Raw genomic sequence first — 13,866 nt, forward strand, 5'->3', positions numbered from 1 at the left:
TATATGTGAGAACCAACCAACGTATTTATATCGTGAGAACCAACCAACGTATTTATACTGTGAGAACCAACAAAACGTATTTATATTGTGAGAACCAACCAACGTATTTATACTGCGAGAACCAACCAACGTATTTATATTGTGAGAACCAACCAACGTATTTACATTGTGAGAACCAAATCTATTTTATATGTTGTGAGAACCAACCAACGTATTTATATTGTGAGAACCAACCAACGTATTTATATCATGAGAACCAACCAACGTATTTATATTGTGAGAACCAACCAACGTATTTATATTGTGAGAACCAAATCTATCTTATATGTTGTGAGAACCAACCAACGTATTTATATGGTGAGAACAAACCAACGTATTTATATTGTGAGAACCAAATCTATCTTATATGTTGTGAGAACCAACCAACGTATTTATATTGTGAGAACCAAATCTATCTTATATGTTGTGAGAACCAACCAACGTATTTATATTGTGAGAACCAACCAACGTATTTATATCGTGAGAACCAACCAACGTATTTATATTGTGAGAACCAACCAAAGTATTTATATTGTGAGAACCAACCAACGTATTTATATCGTGAGAACCAACCAACGTATTTATATTGTGAGAACCAACCAACGTATTTATATTGTGAGAACCAACCAACGTATTTATATCGTGAGAACCAACCAACGTATTTATACTGTGAGAACCAACAAAACGTATTTATATTGTGAGAACCAACCAACGTATTTATACTGTGAGAACCAACCAACGTATTTACATCGTGAGAACCAACCAACGTATTTATATCGTGAGAACCAACAAAACGTATTTATATTGTGAGAACCAACCAACGTATTTATATCGTGAGAAACAACCAACGTATTTATATTGTGAGAACCAACAAAACGTATTTATACTGTGAGAACCAACCAACGTATTTATATTGTGAGAACCAACCAACGTATTTATATTGTGAGAACCAACCAACGTGTTTATATTGTGAGAACCAACCAACGTATTTATATTGTGAGAACCAACCAATGTATTTATATTGTGAGAACCAAATCTATTTTATATGTTGTGAGAACCAACCAACGTATTTATATTGTGAGAACCAACCAACGTATTTATATTGTGAGAACCAACCAACGTATTTATATCGTGAGAACCAACCAACGTATTTATATCGTGAGAACCAACCAACGTATTTATATTGTGAGAACCAACCAACGTATTTATATCGTGAGAACCAACCAACGTATTTATATTGTGAGAACCAACCAACGTATTTATATGAGAAACAACCAACGTATTTATATTGTGAGAACCAACAAAACGTATTTATATTGTGAGAACCAACCAACGTATTTATATTGTGAGAACCAACCAACGTATTTATATTGTGAGAACCAACCAACGTATTTATATTGTGAGAACCAACCAACGTATTTATATCGTGAGAACCAACAAAACGTATTTATATTGTGAGAACCAACCAACGTATTTATATTGTGAGAACCAACCAACGTATTTATATCGTGAGAACCAACCAACGTATTTATATCGTGAGAACCAACCAACGTATTTATATCGTGAGAACCAACCAACGTATTTATATCGTGAGAACCAACCAACGTATTTATATGGTGAGAACCAAATCTATTTTATATGTTGTGAGAACCAACCAACGTATTTATATGGTGAGAACCAAATCTATTTTATATGTTGTGAGAACCAACCAACGTATTTATATTGTGAGAACCAAATCTATTTTATATGTTGTGAGAACCAACCAACGTATTTATATGGTGAGAACCAAATCTATTTTATATGTTGTGAGAACCAACCAATGTATTTATATGGTGAGAACCAAATCTATTTTATATGTTGTGAGAACCAACCAACGTATTTATATTGTGAGAACCAAATCTATTTTATATGTTGTGAGAACCAACCAACGTATTTATATTGTGAGAACCAAATCTATTTTATATGTTGTGAGAACCAACCAACGTATTTATATTGTGAGAACCAACCAACGTATTTATATTGTGAGAACCAACCAACGTATTTATATCGTGAGAACCAAATCTATCTTATATGTTGTGAGAACCAACCAACGTATTCATATTGTGAGAACCAACCAACGTATTTATATTGTGAGAACCAACAAAACTTATTTATACTGTGAGAACCAACAAAACGTATTTATACTGTGAGAACCAACCAACGTATTTATATCGTGAGAACCAACCAACGTATTTATACTGTGAGAACCAACCAACGTATTTATATTGTGAGAACCAACCAACGTATTTATATCGTGAGAACCAACCAAAGTATTTATATCGTGAGAACCAACCAACGTATTTATATCGTGAGAACCAACCAACGTATTTATATTGTGAGAACCAACCAAAGTATTTATATCGTGAGAACCAACCAACGTATTTATATCGTGAGAACCAACCAACGTATTTATATCGTGAGAACCAACCAACGTATTTATATTGTGAGAACCAACCAACGTATTTATATTGTGAGAACCAACAAAACGTATTTATATTGTGAGAACCAACCAACGTATTTATACTGTGAGAACCAACCAACGTATTTATACTGTGAGAACCAACAAAACGTATTTATATTGTGAGAACCAACCAACGTATTTATATTGTGAGAACCAAATCTATCTTATATGTTGTGAGAACCAACCAACGTATTTATATTGTGAGAACCAACAAAACATATTTATATTGTGAGAACCAAATCTATTTTATATGTTGTGAGAACCAACCAACGTATTTACATTTATAATCTATTTTATATGTTTTGAGTGACTGATGGAATTCTAGACATACAATGGCATATCATTATTTAAATATAACATCACAGCTAACATGGAACGGTGTCACGTAGATTCATCATGATGCTCATTCTAGACATCCAGGGTGCGTTGGGGAATTCACACTGGAGCCCTCTGGTTTGATGCTCATTCTAGACATCCAGGGTGCGTTGGGGAATTCACACCCTCTGGTTTGATGCTCATTCTAGACATCCAGGGTGCGTTGGGGAATTCACACCAGAGCCCTCTGGTTTGATGCTCATTCTAGACATCCAGGGTGCGTTGGGGAATTCACACCCTCTGGTTTGATGCTCATTCTAGACATCCAGGGTGCGTTGGGGAATTCACACCCTCTGGTTTGATGCTCATTCTAGACATCCAGGGTGCGTTGGGGAATTCACACCCTCTGGTTTGATGTTCATTCTAGACATCCAGGGTGCGTTGGGGAATTCACACCGGAGCCCTCTGGTTTGATGCTCATTCTAGACATCCAGGGTGCGTTGGGGAATTCACACCCTCTGGTTTGATGCTCATTCTAGACATCCAGGGTGCGTTGGGGAATTCACACCCTCTGGTTTGATGCTCATTCTAGACATCCAGGGTGCGTTGGGGAATTCACACCAGAGCCCTCTGGTTTGATGCTCATTCTAGACATCCAGGGTGCGTTGGGGAATTCACACCCTCTGGTTTGATGCTCATTCTAGACATCCAGGGTGCGTTGGGGAATTCACACCCTCTGGTTTGATGCTCATTCTAGACATCCAGGGTGTGTTGGGGAATTCACACCCTCTGGTTTGATGCTCATTCTAGACATCCAGGGTGCGTTGGGGAATTCACACCCTCTGGTTTGATGCTCATTCTAGACATCCAGGGTGTGTTGGGGAATTCACACCGGAGCCCTCTGGTTTGATGCTCATTCTAGACATCCAGGGTGCATTGGGGAATTCACACCCTCTGGTTTGATGCTCATTCTAGACATCCAGGGTGTGTTGGGGAATTCACACCGGAGCCCTCTGGTTTGATGCTCATTCTAGACATCCAGGGTGCGTTGGGGAATTCACACCCTCTGGTTTGATGCTCATTCTAGACATCCAGGGTGCATTGGGGAATTCACACCCTCTGGTTTGATGCTCATTCTAGACATCCAGGGTGCATTGGGGAATTCACACCCTCTGGTTTGATGCTCATTCTAGACATCCAGGGTGCGTTGGGGAATTCACACCCTCTGGTTTGATGCTCATTCTAGACATCCAGGGTGCGTTGGGGAATTCACACCCTCTGGTTTGATGCTCATTCTAGACATCCAGGGTGCATTGGGGAATTCACACCCTCTGGTTTGATGCTCATTCTAGACATCCAGGGTGCGTTGGGGAATTCACACCCTCTGGTTTGATGCTCATTCTAGACATCCAGGGTGCGTTGGGGAATTCACACCCTCTGGTTTGATGCTCATTCTAGACATCCAGGGTGCGTTGGGGAATTCACACCCTCTGGTTTGATGCTCATTCTAGACATCCAGGGTGCGTTGGGGAATTCACACCGGAGCCCTCTGGTTTGATGCTCATTCTAGACATCCAGGGTGCGTTGGGGAATTCACACCGGAGCCCTCTGGTTTGATGCTCATTCTAGACATCCAGGGTGCGTTGGGGAATTCACACAGGAGCCCTCTGGTTTGATGCTCATTCTAGACATCCAGGGTGCGTTGGGGAATTCACACAGGAGCCCTCTGGTTTGATGCTCATTCTAGACATCCAGGGTGCGTTGGGGAATTCACACAGGAGCCCTCTGGTTTGATGCTCATTCTAGACATCCAGGGTGCGTTGGGGAATTCACACAGGAGCCCTCTGGTTTGATGCTCATTCTAGACATCCAGGGTGCGTTGGGGAATTCACACCGGAGCCCTCTGGTTTGATGCTCATTCTAGACATCCAGGGTGCGTTGGGGAATTCACACCGGAGCCCTCTGGTTTGATGCTCATTCTAGTCATCCAGGGTGCGTTGGGGAATTCACACCGGAGCCCTCTGGTTTGATGCTCATTCTAGACATCCAGGGTGCGTTGGGGAATTCACACCAGAGCCCTCTGGTTTGATGCTCATTCTAGACATCCAGGGTGCGTTGGGGAATTCACACCCTCTGGTTTGATGCTCATTCTAGACATCCAGGGTGTGTTGGGGAATTCACACCCTCTGGTTTGATGCTCATTCTAGACATCCAGGGTGCGTTGGGGAATTCACACCCTCTGGTTTGATGCTCATTCTAGACATCCAGGGTGCGTTGGGGAATTCACACCGGAGCCCTCTGGTTTGATGCTCATTCTAGACATCCAGGGTGCGTTGGGGAATTCACACCCTCTGGTTTGATGCTCATTCTAGACATCCAGGGTGCGTTGGGGAATTCACACCCTCTGGTTTGATGCTCATTCTAGACATCCAGGGTGCGTTGGGGAATTCACACCGGAGCCCTCTGGTTTGATGCTCATTCTAGACATCCAGGGTGCATTGGGGAATTCACACCCTCTGGTTTGATGCTCATTCTAGACATCCAGGATGCGTTGGGGAATTCACACCCTCTGGTTTGATGCTCATTCTAGACATCCAGGGTGCGTTGGGGAATTCACACCCTCTGGTTTGATGCTCATTCTAGACTTCCAGGGTGCGTTGGGGAATTCACACCCTCTGGTTTGATGCTCATTCTAGACATCCAGGGTGCGTTGGGGAATTCACACCCTCTGGTTTGATGCTCATTCTAGACATCCAGGGTGCGTTGGGGAATTCACACCCTCTGGTTTGATGCTCATTCTAGACATCCAGGGTGCGTTGGGGAATTCACACCGGAGCCCTCTGGTTTGATGCTCATTCTAGACATCCAGGGTGCGTTGGGGAATTCACACCCTCTGGTTTGATGCTCATTCTAGACATCCAGGGTGCGTTGGGGAATTCACACCCTCTGGTTTGATGCTCATTCGAGACATCCAGGGTGCGTTGGGGAATTCACACCCTCTGGTTTGATGCTCATTCTAGACATCCAGGGTGCGTTGGGGAATTCACACCCTCTGGTTTGATGCTCATTCGAGACATCCAGGGTGCGTTGGGGAATTCACACCCTCTGGTTTGATGCTCATTCTAGACATCCAGGGTGCGTTGGGGAATTCACACCGGAGCCCTCTGGTTTGATGCTCATTCTAGACATCCAGGGTGCGTTGGGGAATTCACACCCTCTGGTTTGATGCTCATTCTAGACATCCAGGGTGTGTTGGGGAATTCACACCCTCTGGTTTGATGCTCATTCTAGACATCCAGGGTGCGTTGGGGAATTCACACCCTCTGGTTTGATGCTCATTCTAGACATCCAGGGTGCGTTGGGGAATTCACACCGGAGCCCTCTGGTTTGATGCTCATTCTAGACATCCAGGGTGCGTTGGGGAATTCACACCCTCTGGTTTGATGCTCATTCTAGACATCCAGGGTGCGTTGGGGAATTCACACCCTCTGGTTTGATGCTCATTCTAGACATCCAGGGTGCGTTGGGGAATTCACACCGGAGCCCTCTGGTTTGATGCTCATTCTAGACATCCAGGGTGCATTGGGGAATTCACACCCTCTGGTTTGATGCTCATTCTAGACATCCAGGGTGCGTTGGGGAATTCACACCCTCTGGTTTGATGCTCATTCTAGTCATCCAGGGTGCGTTGGGGAATTCACACCCTCTGGTTTGATGCTCATTCTAGACATCCAGGGTGCGTTGGGGAATTCACACCGGAGCCCTCTGGTTTGATGCTCATTCTAGACATCCAGGGTGCGTTGGGACATTCACACCAGAGCCCTCTGGTTTGATGCTCATTCTAGACATCCAGGGTGCGTTGGGGAATTCACACCGGAGCCCTCTGGTTTGATGCTCATTCTAGACATTCAGGGTGCGTTGGGGAATTCACACCCTCTGGTTTGATGCTCATTCTAGACATCCAGGGTGCGTTGGGGAATTCACACCCTCTGGTTTGATGCTCATTCTAGACATCCAGGGTGTGTTGGGGAATTCACACCCTCTGGTTTGATGCTCATTCTAGACATCCAGGGTGCGTTGGGGAATTCACACCCTCTGGTTTGATGCTCATTCTAAACATCCAGGGTGCGTTGGGGAATTCACACCCTCTGGTTTGATGCTCATTCTAGACATCCAGGGTGCGTTGGGGAATTCACACCCTCTGGTTTGATGCTCATTCTAGACATCCAGGGTGCGTTGGGGAATTCACACCCTCTGGTTTGATGCTCATTCTAGACATCCAGGGTGCGTTGGGGAATTCACACCCTCTGGTTTGATGCTCATTCTAGACATCCAGGGTGTGTTGGGGAATTCACACCCTCTGGTTTGATACTCATTCTAGACATCCAGGGTGCGTTGGGGAATTCACACCCTCTGGTTTGATGCTCATTCTAGACATCCAGGGTGCGTTGGGGAATTCACACCCTCTGGTTTGATGCTCATTCTAGACATCCAGGGTGCGTTTGTGAATTCCTGGATAGACTAGTGTCCTGTCCATGGGGTGTCCTGGTACATCAAGCTGTCTCACTACAGAAACAGGAGACAGACTAGTGTCCTGTCCAAGGGGTGTCCTGTACATCAAGCTGTCTCACACAGGAAACAGGAGACAGACTAGTGTCCTGTCCAAGGGGTGTCCTGTACATCAAGCTGTCTCACTAAGGAAACAGGAGACAGACTAGTGTCCTGTCCAGGGGTGTCCTGTACATCAAGCTGTCTCACTGTGTGTTACCTTGCTGGTAGGGGTGGGGAAGGGGCGTTTCTTCCCAGACACTCTACTCTTCCTGATGCGTCTGAAGCTCTGTCTGAGAGACTTCTTCAGACTCTTTACTCTGCTGAGAGGACCCTCCATCGCTAGGGAGTCGTTAGGGTGCAGGGTACACCTGGAGACAACAGAGACAGAACAGATTAACAACACCAGAGGGGACATCTGGAGACAACAGAGGGGACACCTGGAGACAACAGAGACAGAACAGATTAACAACACCAGAGGGGACATCTGGAGACAACAGAGAGACAGAACAGATTAACAACAACAGAGGGGACATCTGGAGACAACAGAGGGGACACCTGGAGACAACAGAGACAGAACAGATTAACAACACCAGAGGGGACATCTGGAGACAACAGAGGGGACATCTGGAGACAACAGAGGGGACACCTGGAGACAACAGAGGGGACACCTGGAGACAACAGAGGGGACATCTGGAGACAACAGAGGGGACACCTGGAGACAACAGAGGGTACACCTGGAGACAACAGAGAGGACATCTGGAGACAACAGAGGGGACACCTGGAGACAACAGAGAGGACATCTGGAGACAACAGAGGGGACATCTGGAGACAACAGAGGGGACACCTGGAGACAACAGAGGGGACACCTGGAGACAACAGAGAGGACATCTGGAGACAACAGAGGGGACACCTGGAGACAACAGAGGGGACATCTGGAGACAACAGAGGGGACACCTGGAGACAACAGAGGGGACACCTGGAGATAACAGAGGGGACATCTGGAGACAACAGAGGGGACACCTGGAGACAACAGAGGGGACATCTGGAGACAACAGAGGGGACATCTGGAGACAACAGAGGGGACACCTGGAGACAACAGAGGGGACACCTGGAGACAACAGAGGGGACATCTGAAGACAACAGAGGGGACACCTGGAGACAACAGAGGGGACATCTGGAGACAACAGAGGGGACATCTGGAGACAACAGAGGGGACATCTGGAGACAACAGAGAGGACATCTGGAGACAACAGAGGGGACATCTGGAGACAACAGAGAGGACATCTGGAGACAACAGAGGGTACACCTGGAGACAACAGAGAGGACATCTGGAGACAACAGAGGGGACATCTGGAGACAACAGAGGGGACATCTGGAGACAACAGAGGGGACATCTGGAGACAACAGAGGGGACACCTGGAGACAACAGAGGGTACACCTGGAGACAACAGAGGGTACACCTGGAGACAACAGAGAGGACATCTGGAGACAACAGAGGGGACACCTGGAGACAACAGAGGGGACACCTGGAGACAACAGAGGGGACACCTGGAGACAACAGAGAGGACATCTGGAGACAACAGAGGGTACACCTGGAGACAACAGAGAGGACATCTGGAGACAACAGAGGGGACATCTGGAGACAACAGAGGGGACATCTGGAGACAACAGAGGGGACACCTGGAGACAACAGAGGGGACACCTGGAGACAACAGAGGGGACACCTGGAGACAACAGAGAGGACATCTGGAGACAACAGAGAGGACACCTGGAGACAACAGAGAGGACATCTGGAGACAACAGAGAGGACACCTGGAGACAACAGAGAGGACATCTGGAGACAACAGAGGGTACACCTGGAGACAACAGAGAGGACATCTGGAGACAACAGAGGGGACATCTGGAGACAACAGAGGGGACATCTGGAGACAACAGAGGGGACATCTGGAGACAACAGAGGGGACACCTGGAGACAACAGAGGGTACACCTGGAGACAACAGAGGGTACACCTGGAGACAACAGAGAGGACATCTGGAGACAACAGAGGGGACACCTGGAGACAACAGAGGGGACATCTGGAGACAACAGAGAGGACACCTGGAGACAACAGAGACAGAACAGATTAACAACACCAGAGGGGACAACTGGAGACAACAGAGGGGACACCTGGAGACAACAGAGGGGACACCTGGAGACAACAGAGGGTACACCTGGAGACAACAGAGGGTACACCTGGAGACAACAGAGACAGAACAGATTAACAACACCAGAGGGGACAACTGGAGACAACAGAGACAGAACAGATTAACAACACCAGAGGGGACAACTGGAGACAACAGAGACAGAACAGATTAACAACACCAGAGGGGACACCTGGAGACAACAGAGGGTACACCTGGAGACAACAGAGACAGAACAGATTAACAACACCAGAGGGGACAACTGGAGACAACAGAGGGGACACATGGAGACAACAGAGGGTACACCTGGAGACAACAGAGACAGAACAGATTAACAACACCAGAGGGGACAACTGGAGACAACAGAGGGGACACCTGGAGACAACAGAGGGGACACCTGGAGACAACAGAGGGGACACCTGGAGACAACAGAGGGGACACCTGGAGACAACAGAGGGGACACCTGGAGACAACAGAGGGGACACCTGGAGACAACAGAGGGGACATCTGGAGACAACAGAGGGGACACCTGGAGACAACAGAGGGGACACCTGGAGACAACAGAGGGTACATCTGGAGACAACAGAGGGGACACCTGGAGACAACAGAGGGGACATCTGGAGACAACAGAGGGGACACCTGGAGACAACAGAGGGGACATCTGGAGACACCAGAGGGGACATCTGGAGACACCAGAGGGGACACCTGGAGACACCAGAGGGGACATCTGGAGACAACAGAGGGGACATCTGGAGACAACAGAGAGGACACCTGGAGACAACAGAGGGGACACCTGGAGACAACAGAGGGGACACCTGGAGACAACAGAGAGGACACCTGGAGACAACAGAGGGTACACCTGGAGACAACAGAGGGGACATCTGGAGACAACAGAGGGGACATCTGGAGACAACAGAGGGGACACCTGGAGACAACAGAGGGGACATCTGGAGACAACAGAGAGGACACCTGGAGACAACAGAGGGTACACCTGGAGACAACAGAGGGTACACCTGGAGACAACAGAGGGGACATCTGGAGACAACAGAGAGGACATCTGGAGTGTGTGTGTGTGTGTGTGTGTGTGTGTGTGTGTGTGTGTGTGTGTGTGTGTGTGTGTGTGTGTGTGTGTGTGTGTGTGTGTGTGTGTGTGTGTGTGTGTGTGTGTGTGTGTGTGTGTGTGTGTGTGTGTGTGTGTGTGTGTGTGTGTGTGTGTGTGTGTGTGTGTGTGTGTGTGTGTGTGTATCTGTCTGTCTGTCTGTCTGTCTGTCTGTCTGTCTGTATACCTGGCCAGAACAGCAGTGCGTCTGTGGGAGTCAAACAGTCCGAAGCCGTGACTCGTCCCGAACGCTACGAGGTTCCACTCCGCATGCAGCATCACGGAGGTAACAGAGGCTGGGGGCAGGGCCTGCACCAGGACCAATGGTTGGAAGCCTGGAGGGAAGGGGGCGGGGCTGGCTCGGGGCTCCAGCCTATCATGGCCCTTCCAGGTGAACCCCTCTCGGTCCTGAAGCAGGTCGACCGTGGAGACATCGACCGTGTGGTCCGACCATTCATCACTCAGACCCAGCACGATCACCTGGAGACACAGACACACGAATTTAGATTTTATTGGCTCTCAAGAAGAAGAGGCCGTGTCTAATTACCAAAACACAGTGTGTGTGTGTGTGTGTGTGTGTGTGTGTGTGTGTGTGTGTGTGTGTGTGTGTGTGTGTGTGTGTGTGTGTGTGTGGGGTACCTGTCCAGCGGTCCCGGCCACCACCAGTCTACAGCTGTATTTACACAGACTGATCTTCTGGATCCCCAGGCGAGGATCATCACTATAGGGGTCAAAACAGCCCACCTAGAACACACACCATCATCATCATCACTATACTGATCAAAACAGCCCACCTAGAACACACACCATCATCATCATCACTATACTGATCAAAACAGCCCACCTAGAACACACATCATCATCATCATCATCACTATACTGATCAAAACAGCCCACCTAGAACACACACCATCATCATCATCATCACTATACTGATCAAAACAGCCCACCTAGAACACACACCATCATCATCATCACTATACTGATCAAAACAGCCCACCTAGAACACACACCACCATCATCATCATCACTATACTGATCAAAACAGCCCACCTAGAACACATACCATCATCATCATCACTATACTGATCAAAACAGCCCACCTAGAACACACACCACCATCATCATCATCACTATACTGATCAAAACAGCCCACCTAGAACACACACCATCATCATCATCACTATACTGATCAAAACAGCCCACCTAGAACACACACCATCATCATCATCATCACTATACTGATCAAAACAGCCCACCTAGAACACACACCATCATCATCATCATCACTATACTGATCAAAACAGCCCACCTAGAACACACACCATCATCACTATACTGATCAAAACAGCCCACCTAGAACACACACCATCATCATCATCACTATACTGATCAAAACAGCCCACCTAGAACACACACCATCATCATCATCATCATCATCATCATCACTATACTGATCAAAACAGCCCACCTAGAACACACACCATCATCATCACTATACTGATCAAAACAGCCCACCTAGAACACACACCATCATCATCATCATCATCATCATCATCATCATCATCATCACTATACTGATCAAAACAGCCCACCTAGAACACACACCATCATCACTATACTGATCAAAACAGCCCACCTAGAACACACACTATCATCATCATCACTATACTGATCAAAACAGCCCACCTAGAACACACACCATCATCATCATCATCATCATCACTATACTGATCAAAACAGCCCACCTAGAACACACACCATCATCATCATCATCATCACTACACGGATCAAAATACCCCATAATGACTCAATACCCCACAATGACTCAATACCCCACAATGACTCAATACCCCATAATGACTCAATACCCCACAATGACTCAATACCCCACAATGACTCGATACCCCATAATGACAATGACACAATACCCCACAATGACACAATACCCCACAATGACACAATACCCCACAATGACTCAATACCCCACAATGACTCAATACCCCACAATGACTCAATACCCCACAATGACTCAATACCCCACAATGACTCAATACCCCACAATGACTCAATACCCCACAATGACACAATACCCCATAATGACACAATACCCCACAATGACACAATACCCCACAATGACTCAATACCCCACAATGACACAATACCCCACAATGACTCAATACCCCACAATGACACAATACCCCACAATGACACAATACCCCACAATGACTCAATACCCCACAATGACACAATACCCCATAATGACACAATACCCCATAATGACACAATACCCCATAATGACTCAATACCCCATAATGACTCAATACCCCATAATGACTCAATACCCCACAATGACTCAATACCCCATAATGACTCAATACCCCATAATGACTCAATACCCCATAATGACTCAATACCCCATAATGACTCAATACCCCATAATGACTCAATACCCCATAATGACTCAATACCCCATAATGACTCAATACCCCATAATGACACCATAATGACAAAGTGAAAACAGGTTTTTCGAAATGTTTGCAAATTTATAAGAAATGTGTGAGCTCGTGCTTGCATGTGTGTGTGCATGTGTCTGTGTGTTCTGACCTTCCTGAAGGGAGGCCACTCCTCCTCTTGCAGTGCTTCGGGGTCGTTGGTAGGGTCCAGGGGGTCGTCGTTAGGGTCACAGTCGGTATGGAAGACGTTAGCCGTGCTGAGCTTGTAGAGAGGAGTCATGGCAACAGCAGACACATTCCAGAATCGCACTGTACCGTCCTCATGCCTACACACACACCACCACAGGTACACACACACACACACACACACACACACACACACACACACACACACACACACACACACACACACACACACACACACACACACACACACACACACACACACACACACACACACACACACACACACACACACACACACACCTCTTTTAACATAGTGGCGACATGAGACGCAGTAGAGGTGAGAAGTTTACATACACCTTAGCCAAATACATTTAAACTCAGTTTTTCACAATTCTTCCTTGCTGAGCGGCCTTTCAGGTTATGTCGATATAGGACTCGTTTTACTGTGGAAATAGATACTTTTGTACCTGTTTCCTCCAGCATCTTCACAAGGTCCTTTGCTGTTGTTCTGGGATTGATTTGCACTTTTCGCACCAAAG

The 13,866-nt window shown here is 46.8% G+C and overlaps 1 protein-coding gene across 1 annotated transcript in view; it reads right to left on the minus strand.

Annotated features, from left to right (window-relative positions):
* LOC127928996 (lethal(2) giant larvae protein homolog 1-like) overlaps window positions 1–13,566 on the minus strand; it is a gene marked incomplete at its 3' end in the record, with an annotated part of 35,318 nt that extends 21,752 nt beyond the window's left edge. Inside the window, exons 1-4 of the mRNA XM_052516642.1 lie at window positions 13,293–13,566; window positions 11,325–11,429; window positions 10,873–11,165; window positions 7,623–7,773 (exon numbers count right to left, since the gene is read on the minus strand). Coding sequence (XP_052372602.1) covers window positions 7,623–7,773; window positions 10,873–11,165; window positions 11,325–11,429; window positions 13,293–13,421 — 678 coding nt within the window. The remainder of the gene's footprint in view (window positions 1–7,622; window positions 7,774–10,872; window positions 11,166–11,324; window positions 11,430–13,292) is intronic.
* Window positions 13,567–13,866: the final 300 nt, after the last annotated feature.

The sequence above is a fragment of the Oncorhynchus keta genome, unplaced genomic scaffold (assembly GCF_023373465.1).
Source record: "Oncorhynchus keta strain PuntledgeMale-10-30-2019 unplaced genomic scaffold, Oket_V2 Un_scaffold_5244_pilon_pilon, whole genome shotgun sequence".
In the NCBI taxonomy this organism is placed as follows: domain Eukaryota; kingdom Metazoa; phylum Chordata; class Actinopteri; order Salmoniformes; family Salmonidae; genus Oncorhynchus; species Oncorhynchus keta.